This window comes from Paralichthys olivaceus, chromosome 16 (genome assembly GCF_024713975.1).
Source record: "Paralichthys olivaceus isolate ysfri-2021 chromosome 16, ASM2471397v2, whole genome shotgun sequence".
NCBI lineage: Eukaryota > Metazoa > Chordata > Actinopteri > Pleuronectiformes > Paralichthyidae > Paralichthys > Paralichthys olivaceus.
In genome coordinates this window covers 22,561,957-22,585,464 of record NC_091108.1, presented here as the reverse complement: position 1 = coordinate 22,585,464, position 23,508 = coordinate 22,561,957, and the positions used below count along the sequence as shown (strand labels likewise).

The 23,508-nt window shown below is 40.1% G+C and overlaps 1 protein-coding gene across 1 annotated transcript; it reads right to left on the bottom strand.

The window, feature by feature from the left end:
* Window positions 1-417: 417 nt before the first annotated feature.
* Window positions 418-23,508, bottom strand: xkr4 (XK related 4). Its single transcript, XM_020100616.2, has 4 exons — window positions 22,421-23,508; window positions 12,568-12,767; window positions 10,905-11,259; window positions 418-7,811 (listed from the first exon to the last, which is right to left on the bottom strand). Exons 1-4 carry the CDS (start codon window positions 23,107-23,109, stop codon window positions 7,211-7,213), a joined length of 1,845 nt encoding a protein of 614 aa, XP_019956175.1. The 5' UTR covers window positions 23,110-23,508; the 3' UTR covers window positions 418-7,210.

Genomic DNA, 23,508 nt, shown 5'->3' with positions numbered 1-23,508 from the left:
CCCAGCAAGCTAACATGAGAAGGTGCAGAAAGGCTAACACTTCGAAGAGGAGGGCTGCACCTCGGCAGGGCAGCACAGGCTCTCCCTGAAGTGTGACAAGTGCAGCAAGGTGTCCAGGGACTCATGGCTCCTACAGCAGCATCTACACATTCACTATGAGGTGTGGCTCATCTTCAACTGCCCTAGGGAGGGCGGACACAGTTCATTCACAGAGATCTTCGACCTCCAGAATCTCATCAGCTCCTTCGATGAGGAGCTGCAGGCCTTCACATGGATGCACATCTGCCACTCTTCTTGATCCCCTAAAATAAGATTGTGTCCACACTCAGATCTTTGTGGGCTGATTTAGAGACAGTCTCTCTGTAGAAACACAATCTTGGGTCACATGAAGAACAAATGAACAAACTCAAGGCCAGAAAAATGACCACAGTGTACTTTATTAAATGAATTTTGGTAGCTTGTGTTGCATTAGATTCAAATAAAAATTTACAAAAATCCCATATATACAAAAATGTTATTTTGATCATGTTTATCACTTTTGATTTATTTTTTACATTAAAATGTACTTTTTCTCCAATGAACTCATCACACAATGCAACTTACTAAAAAGACCATTATTTGTCTTAAACATTTGTATCTTTTTTAATACACCACATACACCACATTTATGATTTTTTTATTATGTCATAGTTACAGCCATTGTGGTGGCATCAAACCGCTAAAGACACCCTTCACAGTCAGAACTCAAAAAGAGAGGAATGTTCTTTTTTTAACATGTACACTTTGCATAAATTTATTTACAGATGAGCTTTTACGTTGATCAGTTCACTCTCTGTGGTGCTCCATGTTCACCCAACTCTCTACACAGACATCTGTACAGAATGATTATACAAGTGTGACTGGAATCTTGCTATTATTCACCTGCTGGTTACTGTGCTTGTACTAAGGCTAAATGATCTCATCTGAACCATGGCTGCTGGACACACCTCCACCATCCACAGGAAATACAATGCTTCTCTCTTTTTTAGACAGCAGTGAGCAGAGGGTTACAGTCTTCACTTTGTGGTTAACTAGGCCCAGACCTACATCAGAGAACAGATAGGGTCTTAGGACTCACATAGAAAAACACATGACTGCTGTGTGAAAACCATTCCAAAAATTCTGATCTTCCTAAACTTGGGCCAATAAAAATATTTGGTTGATGTAGGGTTTAAACCTTAATGGGAGGGGATATAAGTACATTTCAATTTTCAGTAGGAGCCCTCACCCTTCTCTGTATGGGCTACCCCACTGACCAGAAGAGGTGCAGCATTTAATACATGATCCCTCACTGGCTTCCCAGTTCCATCCAGTTGTTTAGGATGTGACACTACGATTCCAATCACTATTTGAAACTTTGGATCATGATGTCAATTCAAATCTGGATTAAGACCTTGTGAATGACTGTTACAATATTACAAAATATATTATCATTTGCCTAATGTTTGTAGAATATATGTTGTGTTCTGCAATTCTGCAAAAATGTTACTTCCTACATTGACCTAATTTCAGTACAATGATGTGAAACACAAATCAGCTGAGGTGTGAATTTGTGGATAACCTTTACTGTGACTGCAGGACGAAGAAATTTAAGGGGGTAAAAAACTTAAAGTTGGTTTTTTTTCCTACTGTGAGTGGTAAACAAAGGGAACAGCAGGATGGGAGATGTTCTGAGAGATGTTTATGCTGGTAGGATGAACAATGACTGAGTCCTAGTACAAGCACAGTAACAGCTGTTGACACGTTACACTATTGAATAGTTAAAGAAACACACACACACACACACACACACACACACACACACACACACACACACACACACACACACACACACACACACTCTCTCCCTCTCTTCCTCTAGGGTAACCAAGCTGTGCTTTCAGTACAGCCTAAACTGTTATTGTGATGAGGTTGAAATAAAGATAAAAATAGAAATATATTCTTTTTAAGGCAAACAAAACATAGAAAGCAGCTTACACGAGTTATGACCAGAGTGAGGAAAGGAGTCTGTTGATGTGCGTCTTACTTATAATACATTTCATGCAGTGATACCAACCACCAGTCAGATATTGAAAAACCTGAACACCTGTGGAACAGGACAGTACCTCATTTTAAGCAAATTGTGCCTGGTATAAAGAAGATGAAGACAGACCAAACTCCTCTTTTCGCAGGGGTTCTTTTCCATAAAATGTAGTTTATGGAGCAAATATTTAATCCAACGGCCAGATGCATTTAAAATATGCATGGAAGTGTAGTTATGCCATGGTTGTGTAGGATTTATAGTTAATTAATATTGTTAAAAATATAAAAATGACCATCTTAATGAAAATAAATGGATGTTTTAAGCCCAATGAATGGGATAGAAATGTCAATTTTCATGATCATCTGCACATTATTAAAACAGTGCACAATTCAATTACAAACAAGAATTCGAGATGCATGTTGAATCTGGTGAAACCGAAAATAAGCCTTCCATTTCTCATTCAATTTCAGTTATCATTGTGTGTCAATGCTGTGTTCTGGAGTATGGTGGATATATATGTTTTTTTCAATTTAATTTAGGGATTCAGTCTAATTGAGTTTCTTGGGTCAAAAGCGTCAGCTGTGTTACAAAAGAAAATACATTGCTGATGAAAGGGAGGAGGGTTCTGTCCATTAAAACAAACTGAGGTAGCTTTATGTTCAGTATATATCAGTACACATCATATATATCAGTATATATGATTACGATATGCTGATGAGTTAACAAAGGCTACAATGGATTTGGGAGACAATGTAAATAAACTTTCATAAAAGGCCTTGATGCCCCATTTAAATAATATAAGGCTGCATCCATACAGACCAGGTTATAGAGAAGACATCTGTTTTTCAACTTTCACATGTTCTTATAGACCATGATGATTTTGTCCAGTTACTCCTGGATTTTAGTCCATCTGGTAAAAACGTTGATCAGGTGAAATCCTGTGATTGGTTAAAATACTGCTAATACGTCAACTAAATGGACATGAGAACCTGCTGTTATTCCACGGCACACCTCTAATAGACCCTGCACTGTTGTTGGGTTCTAGGTCTCCTATCACTTCAAGCATATACGGAAAAGCATGTCAGAACTAATTGAATATTGAATTAATTCAAAATGAGAATAAGAGATATTTATGTGTGGAGAAAGTTAGGCAGAAATTAGGCAGGAGGTAAGTAGTAGGGTTAAACATGAGCTCCTGCAGTACTGTTTAAATGCAGTCTCACGCAGTGTGCGCTATCCTCTAATTCTAACAGTACTGTGCCATCCTGAAACCTGTGCTTTTCCTACCACAACAAAACAAACACAAACCCACGTACCCACAATGCAACCTGACAACTAACAGCTTATTCAGATGTGGAAATTTGAAATTCTGCTTAAGTAAAAGGCAAGAATAGTGCTATAGTTCAGCCATCAACCACAAAGTCCTTAATGCAGTAAAGCACATGTACACCTACACAAACAACCACTTAAACATTTGGGTTGTGGCAACAAGGCAAATAAATAAGCCTAAAGATTATTTGTTTAAGTTCTGTGACTCATAATTCCATATACAGACTGTTTCATAAGCCTCATAAACTGAAAGAATGAGACATTGAGAAGCTTAAATAACGATGTCATGTTCTGTCCACACATAATATTTTAATATTTAGGCTTACATAATAGTTTTGTGACCATTTTCTAAAGCATGTTGTACTCGAGTTTTGGATGTATTTTACTAACAGACTCCATTGGTTTCCAAACATGTTATGTAGATTATGAAAGCAGATGAATAGGAAAGGTCTGCTCTTCATTTCAACAAGAATGATGCTATTTTGACAATAATGAATTTAGATTTTTCTCTTGAGTCGCAGCTGCAAAAGAACATTAAAATAGTTTGATACAAAGCAGCAAGGCTTGTAAAATGATTGGATGTAAAGTAACAAAGTGACATAGATGGGTTTAGGTGACGTGCATACACAGGCAGAAGGTAGAATGACCCCAAATTAGTGAGAGCTTTTTAGCTTGTTCAGTTAGCTGTGTAGTGTGAGTAAGCTTTTAAGTGAAACGATCGGGTCACAACACGTTTTTATGAAGTCTGTGAATAGTTCTACACTGAAACTGCAGTAAATAAACAGTAGTTTTAAAGTACGACAGCTCCACTGTTACTGTGTCTTTGAGGCTGATGTTTACAGTTTCATTTCTCAGACAAATAACATCCAAATCTGAAAGGGCAGTTTATCATTGAATCAGCAAGAATTCAGAAAACATTCAAAGGAAAATCTATGAAAAAATGTCCAAATCATTTAAGATACCCCAGTGTTACATTTTCTATTTGCCACCACCAACGCAAAATATTTATTATAAAAACTACATTTTTATTTGATGGAAGAACCACAACTAATACCTGGAATATGCCAGTATTTGTCAGGGCACTGGAACATTAGAGCACATCCTACTGCTTCTCTGTGGTCTGTGTGCTACATTAGGTATTTTTTTTAAATGCCTGTTTTTTGTAATCAAAATCTATAGATGATGAATATATTTAAATTTTGGACCAGTAACATAATTTCAACCACACACACAAAATTATAAGACCATGAGGTGAGATGAGCGCAGTAAGCCTGGGGCTGCTTTGGTGAAGCAGGATGAGAAGGTTTACAGTCTTGTGCCATGATTATCCCACTGACTTGTTTTGTGCTTTTTTCTCCTATTGCCATCCTTAGAAAAAAAAGATCATTGCGCTTGTGACATAACAAAACACAATAGACAACCTGGAACTTTAATTTGTGCAGACATTTCAAATTCTAAAAGACACACTGTTACCATCTGAATTGCAATGCCTTGATGATATAGTCATGGATTTCATTCATCATCCATGTGCAAATATCATTGCCTCTGGTTTCCCAGAATTCCATGAAATCAAGCAGTTAGGTGTGAAAGTCTATAGGGAATGGGCGGTAGTGAACATGGTACAGTTCTCCATTTACTCTGATTGAGATAACTCAGGATATTCAAGGGTTTGGTTTTCATACATGCACAGCGTGCACCAGGTCAATATGACTAGTAGTAACAGTGGGCCCTGGGGGTGGACATTATGGACTATAAAGTATGGACATCCTCCTTCGAGGATGATTTTGGCAACTCCCTGATCCTAGCTTGAATGTCACCATTCATGTCACAACCATGAAAAAGTATCTTTGAAAACGAATGGTGAGGACCCAGTCTTTTGTCCCACAACATTTTCAGCACCACCACTGGTTCAGTGGGCTTTAAAAAACAACATTTTCAGTATGTAGTAATTTCATTCCATGAATTTGTCTCATGGTGTCACTAGCGGGGCATCAGGCCTTTAGCATTGTAGCATCAACGAGTGTCACATGTCATGCTGCGATCAGGACATCCATACCAGGCTGTTTAATGGTTGTTCTGATGGAATTAAGACATTTCTCTCACTAAGGTGTTCATTAACTTTCTAACTTTCTAAGGAAATTATGTTGAAAACACAAACAAACAGATTGACAAGTTGATTAAGATTCTTATTGTGATCCCACTCATTCAAAGTATTTTATACATACTTGTCCTCATCTCTCCTTTCACTATTGTTATCCAAATCTAGTGTATTAATCTCATGGCATGAATTAGCTGGGAAGGCTCTTTGTGAGAAAAAAAAGAAAAGTGACAAAAAACATGACTAAGAAGTCAGAAGAGGTGTGCTGTGTCATTTAAATATCGTCTGGCCACCGGTTACAGCACTGACTATAAAAATATCTCATGCTCATCACTCACCCTTCCAGGACCATAACATATGACGGCCCTGAGTTAAGCTTTCATGGCACCACTCTACTAGCATTTGTCACTCTAGTCAGTGGACACTACCAGCACCATGCTACCTGACGTTCTGTGGCTTGGTGTGACAATGTTAAAATCTGAATCAACTGAGGGCAAAACAGGAGCAACTTCCCCAGACGGTGACGTGTTAATCAACGACCAAAAACAACACTCACAGACCACATGTCAGGGTGTACCTTCACTGATCAACCACAGGTCCACCTGATCTGCTGCTCATTCAACACCACACACATGCATTCAAAAACAGAATCACATTGACTTCAGTACCCTTTACACCATCTCTAAAAATGCTGCATGTTGTATCACAGCTGTACATCCTGGTGGTTGATTTAGTTTGGCTGAGATGGCTGCTTGTCTGTGTCTCCTCCATCGTTGACTTATCTCCAGTTCATCCCCGCTTGTCGTGTCTTTTTCATTGCTCCCTGGCAGTTGGCTCATTTCTTCTGCTGTACTTTCCACATTAAGTAAAAATCAGTTTCATTGTACAGCCAGGATTATGTGGTTCCACTTATACAGTAGCTGAGTTGAGCTGCCAGGAAGATTTTTTTCTTGGCATTGTGTGAGAAAAACCACGAGCCTCTTGTCTGTCCAACTTTCACTTATTCTTTCTCACTCTCTGTTCTTCTGAACGACCATTTTTGGTGGATTTTATCCAGACAGAACACAATGACTGAGTATAAGTGCTACTTTGACCACTGTCTTCAAGCTGTTCACTTTCTGTCTGACCCACTTCCAGTGTAGATCAAACCTATCCAAGAGGAATGAAATATCAGGGCCAGAGGGAAACATTTTGGATTACCCAGCCAGCTTTAAGGTGTTCCACATCCTCAGAGGCTGGAGGGCATTTCCAAGGAATCTTTTTGGCACTAAGACAGGAGTAGCAAGCATAACTGTGTAGATACTGATGGAAATACCTACGCAGATGCAACCGCTAAGGGAGCACACAATCACAACTTCCAAACAGAAAGACACTAACACGTTAAGACAGATATGACAGTTTTCTACTGATGATGAATGAGGGATTGTTTCCTTTCCGCATTGCATTAGAGACATTGATGTGTAATTCAGATGCCATTAACAGGAATATGTGATGACTTCAAGCCCATGTGTTAGGACATGAACACATGTTTATTTTATCCCTTACTTTTCCAAACTTAACTAAACAGTGCATTTGCGTCTTGCAGGGTGGGGAGCTGATGCTGAAGAATGGGGAAATCGGAGATGAGAAGTGACGTTGTTGGTAGTAACACATTTTTATTGCCACAGTTTCTGTTTCTGTAAATGTGATATATGAAGCTGGGTTCTCAGAGCAGGATTCAGCTATAAAGTGGTCTCATATTCCAACCTCTCCTGCACCAGAGCGTCATCTTTGTACTGCAGCCGTGGAGGAGTCAGGGAGCAGTCTATGGCCAGGATTGCCTTTCGTATACTGCGGTCAAGAACATGGCGCTCCCAAGCTGGGTAATGGTTTCTACAAAGGTCGATCTTAATGACGGTCTCTTCAAGGCGTGGAGCACGAGATGATGGAGTGGATGGCACTGTGGGTCGGACCTGAAACACTGGCATGCAGCCATCCCGCTCAGAATACTTCCCCATGTCACGCTCCAAAGTTGTGGTAGCACCTCTGTTGGAGCGCAATGAGTTGGTGGCACCTTCTGATGGTAGTGTGGAGAACTGAGCAGTGGGGTCCAGGTCAAGGCCCTGGCCACTTGGCGAGCGTCCAAAACGTGGCCCATTGGGATGGAAAAAGGCATAGTACATGAGCATAAAAACCACTCCAGTGAGGAAACTGCTGAAGATGACGCATAATGCTGGCACTGCAAAGGCGTCAGTGGTGTGAGGAGACCGGTACAGATACCACAGTGCACTGAGAGCAGCATTCTCCACCAAGATCACCAGGTAATAGATGAAAAGTCGACACCTGCACAAAGACAAGATCAGAAGAAATTCAATCAAACGTTTGTTCAGGTAAGTGTGTGGTTGGAGAAACATGTATTTTGACATTTGGCCGTTACGATGGCTGTAGTGGTCAGTTGATTCATGAGTCAGACACCTCAAAACCTGACAAATTTATATAAGTATGGGATGATTCTCCATGCCCCTGGTGGTCTCCTGATTTATTTATTGGTGTCTGTATCAAAATATACCATCCAAGAGTGAAAGATATGCACCCTTTCCATTTTGGACAGTCCATGAGCTTTCCCTCAGTGCTAACTCAACGTGACAGTGAAAAAGTATTTAAGCCATAGAAAATAAGTGTAAGTAAGATGTTGATGGATAAACTCTGATTAATTATGTGCCGTACTTTGCAATGTAAAAGTCTTACCCTAATTCAAAGGTATAATTTTTTACCCTTTTTTAGCACATTTTCACAACCCAAAATAAATTATAACGTTGCACCATGTTTTCTTAACAACAATAGCATTTAACAGCCTATCCCACTGCCGGCCAGAAAATACAACAAAATAAAAATCAGTTGATGGAATTTAAATGGTCTGCTTCTTTACTGCAATATCCCAGTAACAATGTATTGCATTGATATTAAGTGTGATTGACATGGTGAGGTTTTAAAGCTGCTGTGAAAGCCCGTCTGAGGTACTGATTTATTGAATTGCGGAAGTTCAATTATTTTACTGTAGCATCCTTAAAATGTTAAAGAAAGGCTTACATTTAAAATTAAATAAAGAGTTTCTCCTTTCTTCAGTTTGTTAAACAGTAACAACCAAATTAATAACACTTAAAATAGCTTTAATACACGCTTTGCTCTGTCTTTCTTTTCCTCTATATCCCAAGATTTTTGTAGAGTACGAGAGAATTGAGCTCAAGCCTGTCCTGTCAGGAGTTTATATCTGGCCTGGAATGGTGTATTATTGTAACACTGCAGTTTTTAACAAACACCACAGTCTTGTAACTTGTGAGATATTCCAGTTTTGAACTGCCTTTCAAAAAATAAACAGATAAGAATCTGCTTGACTACAAACTCTGTTTTCTCTGAGTACTTTTTTCTTTTTAGGTAGAAATAAAATTGTGTATTGGTATTGTGTATTCTGGTAGGAAATAGACAGTGAGCAACAACAATGGACTCTCCAGAATAATAAGTTGGAACTCAAACTAGGTAAAGGTGTCAAAACTGGGAATGCATTTAAAAATCTGTGAATATCTCAGAAATATAGCTTTTATAGGCCCTATACTATCGGTTCATCTCAAAGGTGAATGAATAAAACAAATTTGTAATTGGTATTCAACCAAGTTTCAGTGAGTAAAATAGTTCTCACAGCTCAAATGTGAGCCTTGCACATGGATTGGAGTAATGTATGTTGGGACTTATTATTTTAAACAATATTTGTTATTTGTTGGGCCCAAAGCAACCACTATTGGTCACTGTGTGCCCCATGCCCCATGAGGTCTTTGGGATAATAAAAGTAGAGCTTCCCCTCTCTTCTATCTCTTTTCTACTGACCTCTCCCGGAGGAGTAGGTAATGCTCCCTGCCCAAGCTCTCTAACTTCAGGCAGGTCTGCCTGGAGCAGACTGCTAAAACCTTTCAAAAGGCAGCGAAGCGAGAGCCTACCTCACTTCAGCACAAGCAATTGAGCACGACACAAGGTCTGACCAGCAGAAGCACAACAGGAGCCACAACCAACAAGACCACTTCACTGGACTTCAAACAGCACATCAAAAAGAATTTCATGTGAAAACTATTTCATGTGATGTTTATAAGTTTGACTTGTGTTGTTGTGATATTTGGTAATATGTTATTTAAAAGTTAATGTTAGTTCTGTTATGCTGTTCACTTTCTCTGCATGCATCTAACTACTTTCTCTAACCTGGCACCAACACCTCACACACTCATCTCCACAAACTGAACACATACATGTGATCTCAGCCACATGGTCCCACCACTCCAGGGGGACTCATGTCTTCATAGTGGCCAGCTACCATTTTGAATCTCATTCACCTCATACACACACGCACGCACACACATGCACACACAAACACGCGCGCAAACACACATGTACTCACATACACATCTGCATATAGTAAGTACACCTTTAGTTAGTTTGTGTGTTTATACTGTTATTATTTTATAATAAATAATAATAATTTATAATAACTGTTTTTCTTTAACACATTTTATCATCATCAAAAACTCCATATCCTTTAACTTTAATACCTATTGACGTGGTAATTTTGGTTAAAGTTATTAATTTAACTTTTGATCAAAGTTCCAAATTTGAAGTTTGTACTTTCATGAGACTTCATCAATAAATTGGCTGTCTTCTCCCTTCCTTCGAAGGGTGGGGCCCTGAGGTAGCTTTAATGTCAATTAAAGTTTTTCTGATATTTATTTTTCCATATTTATTGAATGCCCAAAAGCACACCATTTAATGGTGCCATGCTTAAGGTTTAATAATCAAAACAGTATGAAGGCTGAGGAGTCTGCTCAAGCTACCAGCACCGCCTCACACCGTGGTCCCATGAGGGTCCACAGATCTTCAGCTTGGCTTGACCAATCTTCTACACCTATGATGATGGAGTTGGTCCACGGGTGTAACAGTGATTTTGGCTGGTCACACTCGAGCAGAGCAGACCATGGCTGCCAGATGTTCCAGATCAGTGATGCTTCCCTGCCGCGTAGAGACAGTAAGATCCACACTCTTACACTAGAAGATAGTCTGTTAAAATGCTACATGCTCAAAGTTTTACAATGGCTCCGTCATTGGCTGCAACCTCTTTTGAAGAGGGCGCTGAACAAACTGTTATCCATCATGGACAATCGAGAGCACCCTCTCCACCACCTGGTGGACAGACAGCGGAGCACTTTCTCCAACAGACTGATTCAGCTGCTCATAGATCTTTTGTGTCAAAGTGCCACTCTTGAATTTCATCTTACCAGCTGTCTTTGAAAAATTACAGAGAAGTAAAGACCTTCAATTAAATCAAAGAATATAGTTTTGAAAATGAAGCCACTAAAACAGATTTTTCTTCAGGACTAAATCACATTGACTGCTTACCTTGTCCGTCCCTCCTTAACGTTAAACCAAGAGAAGATGTAGATTATGCCCACCACCATGTCAAACACAATCTCCTCCCACTTGCTGATGCAGAAGTCTGTCTCACAGTGGACAATCCAGAAGGTCATGATGCACCAGTGCAGGACAATAAAGATGCCGAAGTAGAGTTGAAACACAGAGGCAAACAGGGCAAAGGTAATGACCCTGGCTGCAATGGTGAAGAAGTGCCAGCAGAACTGGATGATGACAGCCAGGTAGCTGATTGGCTTCTTGTCATCACGAGAATCTCGTAGAGCCTTCTGGTAGGAGGCAAGGGCCCAAGCCAGTGAGACAAGGGAGGCCGCTGCTGTCATACCTGCAATAGACAGACACACAACTTGGAGACAATGCAGAGACACTATGTGCTTATATGCAGACAACAATCAGATGAGAAGATGAAAATCTGTGTGTGTGTTACACAGACTGGTAAAGAATGAGATTACCCTAGTTTATCACAAAGACTGGAGCCAAAGTGAATCAGGATGTGAATGTAGCTTTGTGGAATAGGTGGCTTTTCACCTCAGTGAGCCCTTTAACATGTCCCAAACCCACTACAGCAAAACAGAAGTCCGATAAGTCGAGAGCTCTTTTGACCCATTTCAGAGGACTGTTGGAGAAGTGAGACGTGTTCTAAACATGCTTGCATACAACACCACTGAAAGCTGAAAACCTTATCTGGTAAGAACATTCAATTCTATCTAGAAAGCTGGAAAGTTACCTCTGACTGCAGACATTTGCAGTTGGGGTCAGATGTTTCAATGCAACTCAAAGTAGGAATCTGTCTTTTTTCAATCATTTAGAATGTGCCGTTTATATTTACATGGGGATTTTACATTATCAAGTTTAGATAGTAGGTCAGAATGGAAAAATCAAACACTAAAGATTACCTTTTGTAAATTGATGTTACTTCTTCTACATTCTTGAAATGGCAGGTTGAGTGGAGTGTGAGGGGGATTTGGTTGGCTGCAACCTAACTTCACCACAAGATTCCACTAAATCCTTCACATTGTTGCTTTAAGTAGTTTCGCTGATTTGCTGATATTTCTGCAATCTAAACAAAAGTCTGCAAATTGTTACAGTTAGGGTTTGGAGTAATTACTTTTCTCACTGTTAGCTGTTATTTCAGTGAATCGCTGCAATCCTCCTCCTCCCCAAACACATCAAATCTCCATATCATCAGCTCATTCAGATCCTCAGCATCTCTTCATCCCATCATTACCACCTCAAGACCGGAATGTTTCCTATTTATGCACAGCCTCAGCCCCCTCCAGTCCTGATAACATCACAAGTGGTTTAAGTTCCAAATAGACTAATTTATATCACATCCCTTTCTACTCTTGTTGAAGTCTCTCCTGATTGAAATATTAGTAAGTGCAATATCACGACTGACTAAGAACAACATCATAGTGGATAGGTCATGGACCAATATAAAAAGTCTAAATACACATTAAATAAATGTTTCTCAAAGATGGTTTCGTCATTTTAGGTTATCATACTGATAAATATTCAGGTGTCCAAATTTTCCATACAATTTAGAGGTATAAAGGGTTTTAGTTGTGTAATGCTTTAAAAAAGGGATAAAGGGGTAATAAGGGATAATGTGTGTGTGTGTGTTACGAATTACCTTGTACAGCCTGGAGCTTGTGTGTCTGTATGATAATGCACAGCTGCAGCACCAGTTGTGGAGCACTCTCCAGGAAGGTGGCCAGTAGATGCAGCATGCTCACATCTGCAAACTCGTAGACCATCCTCCAATAGTAACGCCACCGTTCTGTCTCAGCACTCTGGCGACTTCGAACGCCCAGGTAGATGGTGTGAAGATACCTGAAATGGTGGAAAGTACCATGTTTCATCATCAACCAGAAATATTCCATGTCATCAGTACATACACTTTCTTTTTTATATTATTTTCTTTGGGAATATCCAGAGAAAAAGAATTTCCTTTTTCCACACACACACACACACACACACACACACACACACACACACACCACACCACACCACACCACACCACACACACACACACACAGACACACACACTCTTGTACTTCTATCTTAGTGAGGACAGTTACAAACAACACTTTGAAAAAGTGAGGAGCGGCCAAAATGGCCTCACTTTCGAAAAATTCTATTCAATTGAATTAAATTTTATTTGTATAGCGCAAAATCATAATATATTTATCTAAAGGCACTTTACATAGAAGGTCCAGATCTTAACATCGTATTAATAAAGAGAACCCCAACAGTTCCCACAATGAGCAGCACTTTGGCGACTGTGGAGAGAAAAACTCATTAACGGGGAGAAACCTATAGAACCAGGCTAAATGTGGGCGGTCATCGGCCTCGACCGGTTGGGGTGAGAAAAGAAAAATGGGAGAGGAGAGATGGGTGGAAAAGAGGAAAGAGAAGGGAGAGAGATAGTGGGGAGGAGGAGGAGGGGGAGGAGGGGGAGAGAGAGAGGAGAGAGAGAGGAGAGAGAGACCAGGAATACTTGAGCACCGTCAGGTATCAGATCTGACTAGTTAATATGAAAACAATAACGTAAAGTTATAATGTAAAGGCTTATTAGTTATTATTGATAACAGGCACAATTCATATAATCATTAATTACTGAAATATTGTAATTAATAACAGCAATAATGGTAATATTTGTTGTTAGAGATATCTTAAATGAGAGAAAGAGAGAGAGGGACTATGCGAGAAAAAAGAAACATAGTTACTGACATGTATTAAAATAAATAAATGAGTGTGGGGGCAGAGACACAGAGAGAAGGGGAGACGTGCTCAGTGCAACTATTGGCTTTATCTAAAAGAAACGTTTTAAGTTTAACTTTAAATGCAGAGATGGTGTCTGCCTCCTGAACCCAGAGTGGGAGCTGGTTCCACAGGAGAGGAGCCTGGTAGCTGAATGCTCTACCTCCTGTTCTACTCTTACAGACTCTTGGAACCACAAGAGAGCCTGTGTTTTGTGAACGAGGTGATCTATTTGGATAATATGGTGTTATTAGGTCTCTGATGTATGAAGGGGCTTGATTATTAAGGGCTTTATATGTGAGGTGCAGGATCTTGAATTCTATTATGTAGAGAAGCTAAGACAGGAGTAGTGGACTAGTTTCTCAGCATCCTTCTGAGACAGGATGTTTCTAATAATATTGCGCAGGTGGAAGAAAGCTGTCCTAGAGACTTGTTTTATGTGTTGGTCAAATGACATGTCCTGGTCGAACATAACTCCAAGGTTCTTCACAGTTGAGCTGGAGGCCAAACTGATCAACTTATCAACTCAAGTGATGTTGTTGATCACAACAACAGGGCGTTTACTGCGATAAATACGATTCATAAATACGGCAAATGACAGCAGATTCTCCAGTTCAGGGTTCTATGGGATTGAATAAACAGTATATTCCCTAAGGACAATTTAACATGCAGAATGGGGAAGACTGGGATCAAAACACCAGCCTTCTGGTTAGAGGACAACCTCTCCACTTCCTCAGCCAAAGTTTGGGGAAGTGATCATGGTAGTTGTTTTCATCATTCAGCCTGTCCTGGTTAGGATTCCGTCAGTGTTCAAAAGCTAAATTATCAATAAAGGTCTCCTCCTCTCCAAAAAACCTCACCTGCTAATTATAAAAACGCAGAGGACAGTCACAAAAATACAACTTCAAAGCTGATACTGTGGGCAAAAGCCCATCACCGTTTGGTGAGCACAGGTTGTCTCTGAGAGGCTGTGAGCTGAGCTGCCAACTACTTCCTTCACATGGTTGGTTAAAAAACAACAAAAGTGGATGAAAAGTCAATTTGGGCTCCTCTGACAGACAAACACAACACATGACACATGCACAAAGGGGATATGATGCCTCCGGCAGGTGATTATACAAAACACACCTCGGTTATAATTACAGGTTGCTCCTGGTTTGAAAATTGTTGTAAAACATTTGGGATAATGTAAGGACACAATTGATATAACATATGATGCCGGTGTAGTTAAATGGTTTGTATTTCTACTCTTGATGACCACTCAGAGTGCTTTACACTTCAGTTTGCCATTCACCCATTCACACACACACACATTCATACAGTCCATCTATTAGCAGCACTTTTTTTGTGTTCTATGGGGCAATTTAGGGTTCAGACTAGGGATCAAACTGCTGACCTTCTGGTTGGAGGATGTGCTCTACCCCTCAGCCAGTAGTTAGAGGTAACATAACTGTACCTTTAAGGACATTAAATATTTTGCTTGCTTCAAATGAGATTTCTGATATACCATGAACTTTAGTTTCCCTTCCCTACATTTCTAGCATGTCATCTGTACTGTCAGCTTTCTGATGAAGGCAAACAATTTGCACAAATAAGTTTTTTTTTAAAATAGTTAACACCAAGTGAGATCAGAAGTGTGCTCTGTTGTACCTAAGGATGTGACAGTGCACTGACATATTCTGGAGGACACCTCAACATCAGTGCAGCAAAGTGAGAAGTTAAGGCACAGGAGAAACATTTTCAGCAGACTTTTAAACTAACACCCTTATTTACTACAAGATATAAAGACATTTATATCTGAGTTCACTCAAAATCAGTCAGTCATCAAACTTGTTCAATGCTTATAAATGTCTCAAATCCTGTAATGCAGATTAACTCAAAATTGTTTCATGACTACAATACTTCAAAAGTAGGACAAGTACCTTTCAAGGGCAAGAAAATATTAACTTTCTTTGCAGAGACAAAAAAATAGACTGCTATAAGTTTTAGACAACAGTTTCACCATGCAGTTTCATCAGAAAAGGCTGGATTGCAACATGGGCATTGCCTGAGCAGCACACACACCCAGCTCCTGGCAATCCAGCTCCAACTGCACCTTTACAGACCTGAGGCAAGAGCTCATTTAATTAAGCGAATTAATTTGTACTTTTCTGTGGCCTACATTTTCTGTGTGTCTCATCTGTCTCCCACGTTCATTTCCATTCTCTTGCCTCTCTATCTGTGAAATATCACCAACACGTGGTAGTCATTTAGCTGCATGCTAATGGGCCATGAAATGAAGTTCATTTTGAAAATTAAATCTGTCATTAAAGCTGGAACCTTTTCGTGGACATATTGACCTGACATATCTCTCACTGTGTATTTTGTATGCGTGTGTTGGCGTAGGTCTTTCTAAGTCTGCCATCTAAGACTTGTCAACCTACCACTGAGGCTATAACTGAACGTATCCTATTTCTGACTGCTTTGCTCACACCCACAGAAAAGTAAAGTCAGATCTTTAAGTTCCATTATTCAGCCTTTGTATGAAGTATATATATATATATATATAAACATATACTTGTACATGAGCAGGGTAACTGAAAACATCATGTCTAAATAGCATGTATATTAAAATGTTGACATATTAGCTGTATCAATATCTGTGTGTAGTCATCAACTGACTGTGACATCAAAGAAGGTGTAAAGTAATAAAGTTCTTTTAATATGCATCTTTTAAAAAGTGCTTAGAATTAAAAATAAAAATGTAAAGTTTCCATTCTTTATGTTATCTCATTTTCACTTAACAGTCTCTACCTTTTTTCAACACGTCTTAACAACCTACCAGCTTTAACACCTGTTCTTCTTTTCCTTTCTTTTCCTCTTATATCCCACACCCAATTGTCTTGTTGGGAAAAAAAGTGAGCTTAACCTTCCCCCTGCCAGGATTTGAAATCTGGGCTTGAATGGTGATTGTATTTTCACATTACTGCTTTTAATAATAACCATGGTTTTGAACTCCCCATCGGAAAGATGAACATGTAAGTCTGTCCAGTATTGATTAAAATACTGTAGCTCTTCTCACTGTCACTCTTCCTCCTCTCATCTCTACCTACCTAGTTTGCAGAGTTCACACAACATGATTTTAAGCCAGATTTTCCAGTTGATGACAAGTTTTGGAAGTCACAGACAAAAGCCCTAGATCGGAGGCAAATCAGCATTCAATTAGTAGTTGCCGATTGCTATATGTGAACTCTTCAAAGACTTGATTAGAGGGGGTCATTGACGTGTCAAGACTTCAAGTAGATTTCTGGCATGCTAAAATCAAGATGAGTCTGCAATAGTTCTGGTCAGACTCTGAACTGTTTCACCTCTGTGAGCAGGGGGACACAGAAGAGTAGGAGTATCACTTGGGCTGCTCTGCTCTAATGTGTTTTTGTGATCAGACATAGTTTGACCAGGCATACTAGTCAGGGCTTTATCCTGTTCAAACATTGTATGGTGTGGGACCCCCTTTTATCAGTCAGTTGTGTAGTATGAACTCAAAATTACTGGAAGACTCCTGATCACATGACCCAGTCATGTAGTGTGAACTTGGTTTTACACCACCCCGGTAAAAGGGGTTGAAATGCTCTCACACACACAGACACACACAGGAGAGGTTGTGGAGAATGACTGGAGAACTCTAGAGAATCTGTTCATCTTTGCACAGACAAATACGAACACCTGGTATCACAAAACCTTTGTATAATGGATGCCATTAGAATGGCCTCACTGAACAATCCATAAAGATCGGAGCTTTAAAGAAAAGAACATTTAAAGCACATGTAAAGTCCATTGGGACCATTTCCTTTGTTGTCCTTTCCAGGGGGGCTTCCTTTAAACAAGCCTGATTGTTTTACACATGGCACAGTGTCAAGTAAAAACCAGGTTGGCTCAGCATTAAAATATTTAGGTTAAACATTTATCTTGGAGTGCTTTAATGAGAACTTTTGTTAATGTACGTTTTGGATGCAGTTTGACCCTTAGAACACCTTAGCAAATGTAACCGGACAGAACTCAGTCTTGGACAAGTCCAGGACTTGACAGTTTTACAGCCCTGTGTCACTCCCTCCTCCCCTGTGAAGCCACACATCAGCCATCCTTTCAGACTAGTCAGTTCAGGTTACACTCTGGTCCATGCCTTTTCCACATTATTCCCTGTAATGATTTTATCACTTTGCACAGATCCTCAGCTGATTAATACTCCACAATTTTGACCCAGCCTCTGAGTGTGTCTGTCTGCTGAGCAGGTGGTGTATGACACCAGTGACAGTGAGAGACAACCTAATGTGCTCTTTCTCATATAAGACAAGTACATACTTCTATGTAAGTGTCTTCTTATCAGGTGGAAAGTGGGACTAGAAACCTAGAAACATTAATTTACACTGCTGCCTTATATGCTAGCTAGAAGCCTGGTGCATAGTGAATGGGTCTGCTGTTTGTCTTTTGAACCAACCAAACAAAGGACAGGGAATGTCCCAAACCACACAAAATCTGCTGCGTTACAATGGTCATCTGCCAGCAGAGTGACATCATAAGCATTTGTTCTCTAACCAGAAGGTTAGAGAACAAACCGGACACACTTCGAGTGGCCATTAAAACTAGAAAAGCTCTATATGAAAACAAACCATTGTTATTAATATTATTTTATTCTTTATTACAAGATGTGATTCATTTTTACAAAAATATCTATAATCTAACTGATTAAGGGAATCCAGTTGGGTATAGAGCAGACAGTGTGGCTGACTGCTCAACCTTCACATGTGAGGAGAAGCTGCTGAGGACTGAGTGGATCCACAATAAAGCTCTGGATGTCCATTAACAGCCCATTAAGATGCTGCACATCAACTAATGAAAAGTATGATGAGATAAGATAATTCAATAATGTTATTATACATTAATGTGTTGACTGTCACATATTTAATTATATAATCAATAGCCCAGTGCTATTTATCTTTAAACACTGCTGCAATACTAAGAGGTTGATCTTTTGATGTTTTATCAATAAATCACTAAGACTTTTGATAAATGGTCATTTAAAAGTTCAATTAGAAACATCATCGGTTCTGCCTGTATTTGTTTTCTCTGTCTCTCCAATATAAACAGAGTTTCCAACCTTGAACCCTCTGTGAGGTGGCAATGCTAACCACTGCATCACAGTTATTATATATTACATAAGAAAGTCAAATGTGCATTGGTTATCCAATGTGAATTATGATTTGAACCGTCAATAAAGATGGCGAAAGACAGTAATAGTAATTTGGTGTAGAAGAAAGAATGCATTATATTATTAATGTATATACTATTCAGTTCCATACTGAAGTCATGCAGATAAATAAATAAAAAGTTAAAGATAAAATATCAATCTCCCTTTATAAGTTTGAGTATAACTGAGTTGATGTGATTTTCAAATTCAATATCCAGCACCTAATAAATATAACAAAATCATCACAGTATGCAACTGTGCTGCAGTAAGAGCTTGGTGTGATCATTTTGTTGTTAAAATAGAAAGTATAGGCTTCTGAATTTAGATTCATGTTTTTGTTTTCTTCATTATGGATTTGAAATTATTGATATTTTTTAGAAATTGTATGATATCTCATACTTCACCTTTCAATATCATAAAGGCTTAAAATCTATTTTTTTCTTTAATGAATTTTTATAAATCTCTAAAGTTTGTCTGATGTATCACCAGCTTTTCATTTTTGAAACTAAATGAGAAATGTTAAGATATCACTTAGTTTCTGCAAACTGCTGATTTGTTACTTTGCAACTACACTAAATTGAAAACTTGACAGAGAATAAGCTTGATGATGAAAATATAAGTAAGCTGCAATTTTGCTGCATGCACACAAATGAGTAAACAAATCACTATTTGTGTGATCTAAACTTCCTATAAGCCAATTTTCAAGATGTTAACTAATGCATCCCTTTATATTCAATTCAATTTTATTTGTATAGAAGGTCAAGATATATCCGTATAGGTGAAGCTGTGTCTTACTCTGACTCATTCTTTGCTCCTGGAAACTGATAAAATCCACTGCCACCACCAGTGTGCTCACATCCACCTGTCTGGGGAAAAAAACTCACTGATCCACTCACATCCAGAACTGTCTCTTCCAATGAAGACCTTTCATCTTTATCTCCAGTATAAGATATTTTCTCTTTAAACAATTAAACCAAATTCTACGTAAGCAAAGGTTCAAATCATAAAGAGCAAGAGAAATCCCTGTGTTTCAGTCAGAGATTACATTGAGCAGCGCTGAATGCAAAAACAAGTAAATGGCAAAAACCGGAGAACACCACAGCTCCCTCACCTTTGGTCTGGGTTATGTCTAATGCAACGTGTAAAGTGAAAAGTGTATGACCTGTGTGTCCCTGACTTCCTGCCAACAGAAAAGCTTTGGAGTATTGTAAAGCAGGAGGTAGATCAACAAACCCCTCCACCAAAGAGTAGCTGAGAAGAAGCAGATTTATCCAGGATCCATAATAAATATGGTAATAATGGTGAATAATTTTCTACACTAATTCTTTTTGTGAAACAATAATGTAGGCTGGTACTGTCAACAATCTTGTCCATAAGGAACAATTTGAGATGAATGACACAAACAACACATTGCAATCTAATTTAAAAATTAACAATAATCTACTCTTAAAAAAATGAAGCTCATGTGTTCTGTTCTCACATTTCTGCCCCACATTAGGTTCTTCTCATCATACATCATCTCAGGTCAACAAACGAGGTTAAACTCGTGAACCCTGAAATAAGCATAAACTAGCATGAATTAGTTGAAAGACAGCTATACACACTACACTGACTGAAGGTCCCAGTATGGGACTACAGTAAATGCAGTCTGTGTAGCCCAGGACAGGTCAAGAGAGAGATATTTTGTCCAGGGATAACGCTCAACTGAGGAGCCTAAGATTATGTGCTCTGGGTTTGGTGCAGCAGGAAGTTTAGCAATCACTGTTGTAGAGCTGTGTCCTGCAGAATGATAATTAGTGACCAGTGGCCACTCGCTCCTTAATATAATCTTGTATCAGTCATGGATTTGTGTCTACACTCAATATACTGTATATATAGTACATATACTGTAGATACAAATATCCAGTACACACTGATCAGACTAATCAATGTACAGTGTCTTTTTTCACTGACAATACATATTACATCATTAATGTCAAAATTAAAGGTCCAGTGTGTAAGATTTAGGTGTAAGGGAACTATTAGCAGAAATATAATGTGGAATAATCCTCATGATGTTTTCACTAATTAATTTCATCTAAATTGTATGAATTGTAGTTTTCTTTACCCCAGAAAAGGCCCTTTATATTTAAATACTTTATATTTACATCGAGGGGACCCTCTCTACGGAGGCCGCCATGTTTTTTACAGTAGTCCAGACTGAACTAACTAAACACCTTTTGAGTTTTTATGACAATCAAAGACTTCCACAGGTTCTTTTTCATGTTCGGAAGGAGAGGATGAGGTGAGGTGTGTTCAGCTGCAACATGAAATTTCAACACTAGATATCACAAAATTCTACACACTGTAACTTTAAATCAACATTTTCTATTTAAATCCTTATCTTAGTTGTGGATCTTCTAAGTCAGAGTGTCTAACAGCTTATAGGCCCATGTGGAATTCATTAAGGTAGCTGGGTAAATCTGCCGATGAAGATCATGTGATATGATCAAAAGCTCCAGCTTAGCAGCTAAATGGACCTAGCAATGAGATTGTTTTCTCAAAGTTGATGTTTTCTAATATGAACCATCAACCTTGCTCAACGGTTTTTCATTAGCACACCTCTGCACTAAAATGTTGGCAACTCAGAACAATGTGTGGAGATATAAACACGAGGCCCTTTTCTTCTACACCAATTTTGAAGGTGAAGCATAACTGCAGCTGTCAATACTCGATAGTCTGTAGAGCCCAATCTTATATAGAACACATTTGAGCATCTTGTTTAATATGATGCAATGTTATAGATTAAACCACCAGTCCCTTGATTAAATTGACTTCACCTCTCACAGCTATAGCAGAAAATGCTGCCTACACATTAAACATTTTAACAATGCAGTCATATTTTATGCAGTCATGTTTAGTTTTGTGCTTTAAACACATTCATCCTATTCTTTATGTTTACTGAAGTAAAGAAACAGAGCATACCTTCAACCACTGCCGAGTATGTGCACCACAGGATAGGTCAACAATAGTATGACTGCAGGCTTCAACTTTGACTCAGCAAGTGGTTCTCAAACTGCCCTTATGTGCTGCTTATCTCAGATATTGCTGATTCCAATCCATGACTTCACCCAGGTGAGGTGAACAGTGATACCCCACAACAGGAGCAGAGTTCACTGTTCAACATCAGGTGGGACTGACAGACTCCCTGAGCTTTTAATACAAGATGGGAAGTAGGCTATCATTCTGATGGTTGATCGGTTGTGTTCTTTCGCCACCAGAAGAGAAGTGACCTGAAAGCCCCTCACAGGAGCATAGTGGCCCTGTGCGGACAGGCTAAAGATGGCAGCTGGGAGCCATGCTGGAGGAGCTGGCATCATTTAGGGGCCACGCTGATACCAACAGCTGTCAGAGCAGTCCCCTGCACATTCATTCATTTACTTATTACACACACACACACACACACACACACACACACACACACACGCCATCACTGTGCCCCACGAGGCCTCCATCCTACCTCCATATCTGGCCCAGCTGGAGGATGTGGATGACAGACTGGCCGAACCAGACACAGAAGGAGTAGTAGGCCGACCGTTTCCTGCTCCTGCCGCCCAGCGCCGTGCTCGCGGTGCTGTTGGTCGTGGTGTTCTTGCTGACGGTCGACGCCTGTCTCTGCGGCGTGGCCGGGTGGTGTGGAGCAGTGATGTCGCCGTGTGAGGCCGAGCCACTCAGCAGTTTGTTCCCGTCCATGAGGGAGCAATCGGCCGCGGATTCCGCGCCGTCCTCGGAGCTGAAGTCGTGGACGAACCATCTGAAGCTGAAGAGCTGCACCGAGAAAGAGCCCAGCACAACGAAGAAGAGCGTCAGGCCGAACCACCAGTATTCGCGGCGGAGGTAGTAGTCGACCGACAGCCACACGTCAGTGCCCACATCGGCCACATACACAGCCACTGCGGCTACGATCCACAGGCAATCCCACACCGTGTATTTCTGCTGCTCCTTGCCCAGGCGAAGGCTGGTGGTGCCTCCGCCACCGCAGCACCGCGACTCCCCGTTGGCGAATTCCCCGTCCCCGGTGCCCGCAGAGTCGGGCTGGCCGCCCGGGTGGAGTCCCTGCACCGAGCCGGAGTGCTCCGAATTCTGCAGGGGGGTGAAGGCCACGTCACTCTTTTTCATCTTCAGGACCCCGTCCGATTTAGCCGCCATTATTGGAAGCTTATACTATTACTGTATTATTTTGACTCTGTTTCTCCCCTCCTGTATCCACTACCCCTGCCTCTCTCCGTCGACACCCTTCTGTGCGTCTCTCCTCCTCCTCTCTGGGCAGGACTAGCTCCTCTACACTGCCGCCTGCTCATAATACAACATACAGACAAAAAGGAAGACCATATCATATCACGTCTTCATTGGACTTCTTCGGCTGATGATCCACTCCCATGCATGGAACGCTTTGTTTCCTCCGGTCAATATAAGAAGCTTCTGCGGTCTGTCACCATTTGCCCTCGAAGAGTCCTGATGCTGATGCTGATGCTGGGGTTGGAGATGGAAACAGGAGCGAAGGAAAAGGTGGAAGGCTGCAGCCATCTGCCTCTTCTATGGCACAGG

Excerpts from the sequence above, each read along its gene's own strand:
- xkr4 (XM_020100616.2), bottom strand. The coding sequence starts at position 23,109 with ATGGCGGCTAAATCGGACGGGGTCCTGAAGATGAAAAAGAGTGACGTG. Across the intron at positions 12,768-22,420 it reads CAGCTGGGCCAGATATGGAG|GTATCTTCACACCATCTACC; the intron begins GTAGGATGGAGG and ends CCACCATTTCAG. Across the intron at positions 11,260-12,567 it reads CAAGCTCCAGGCTGTACAAG|GTATGACAGCAGCGGCCTCC; the intron begins GTAATTCGTAAC and ends TGTCTATTGCAG.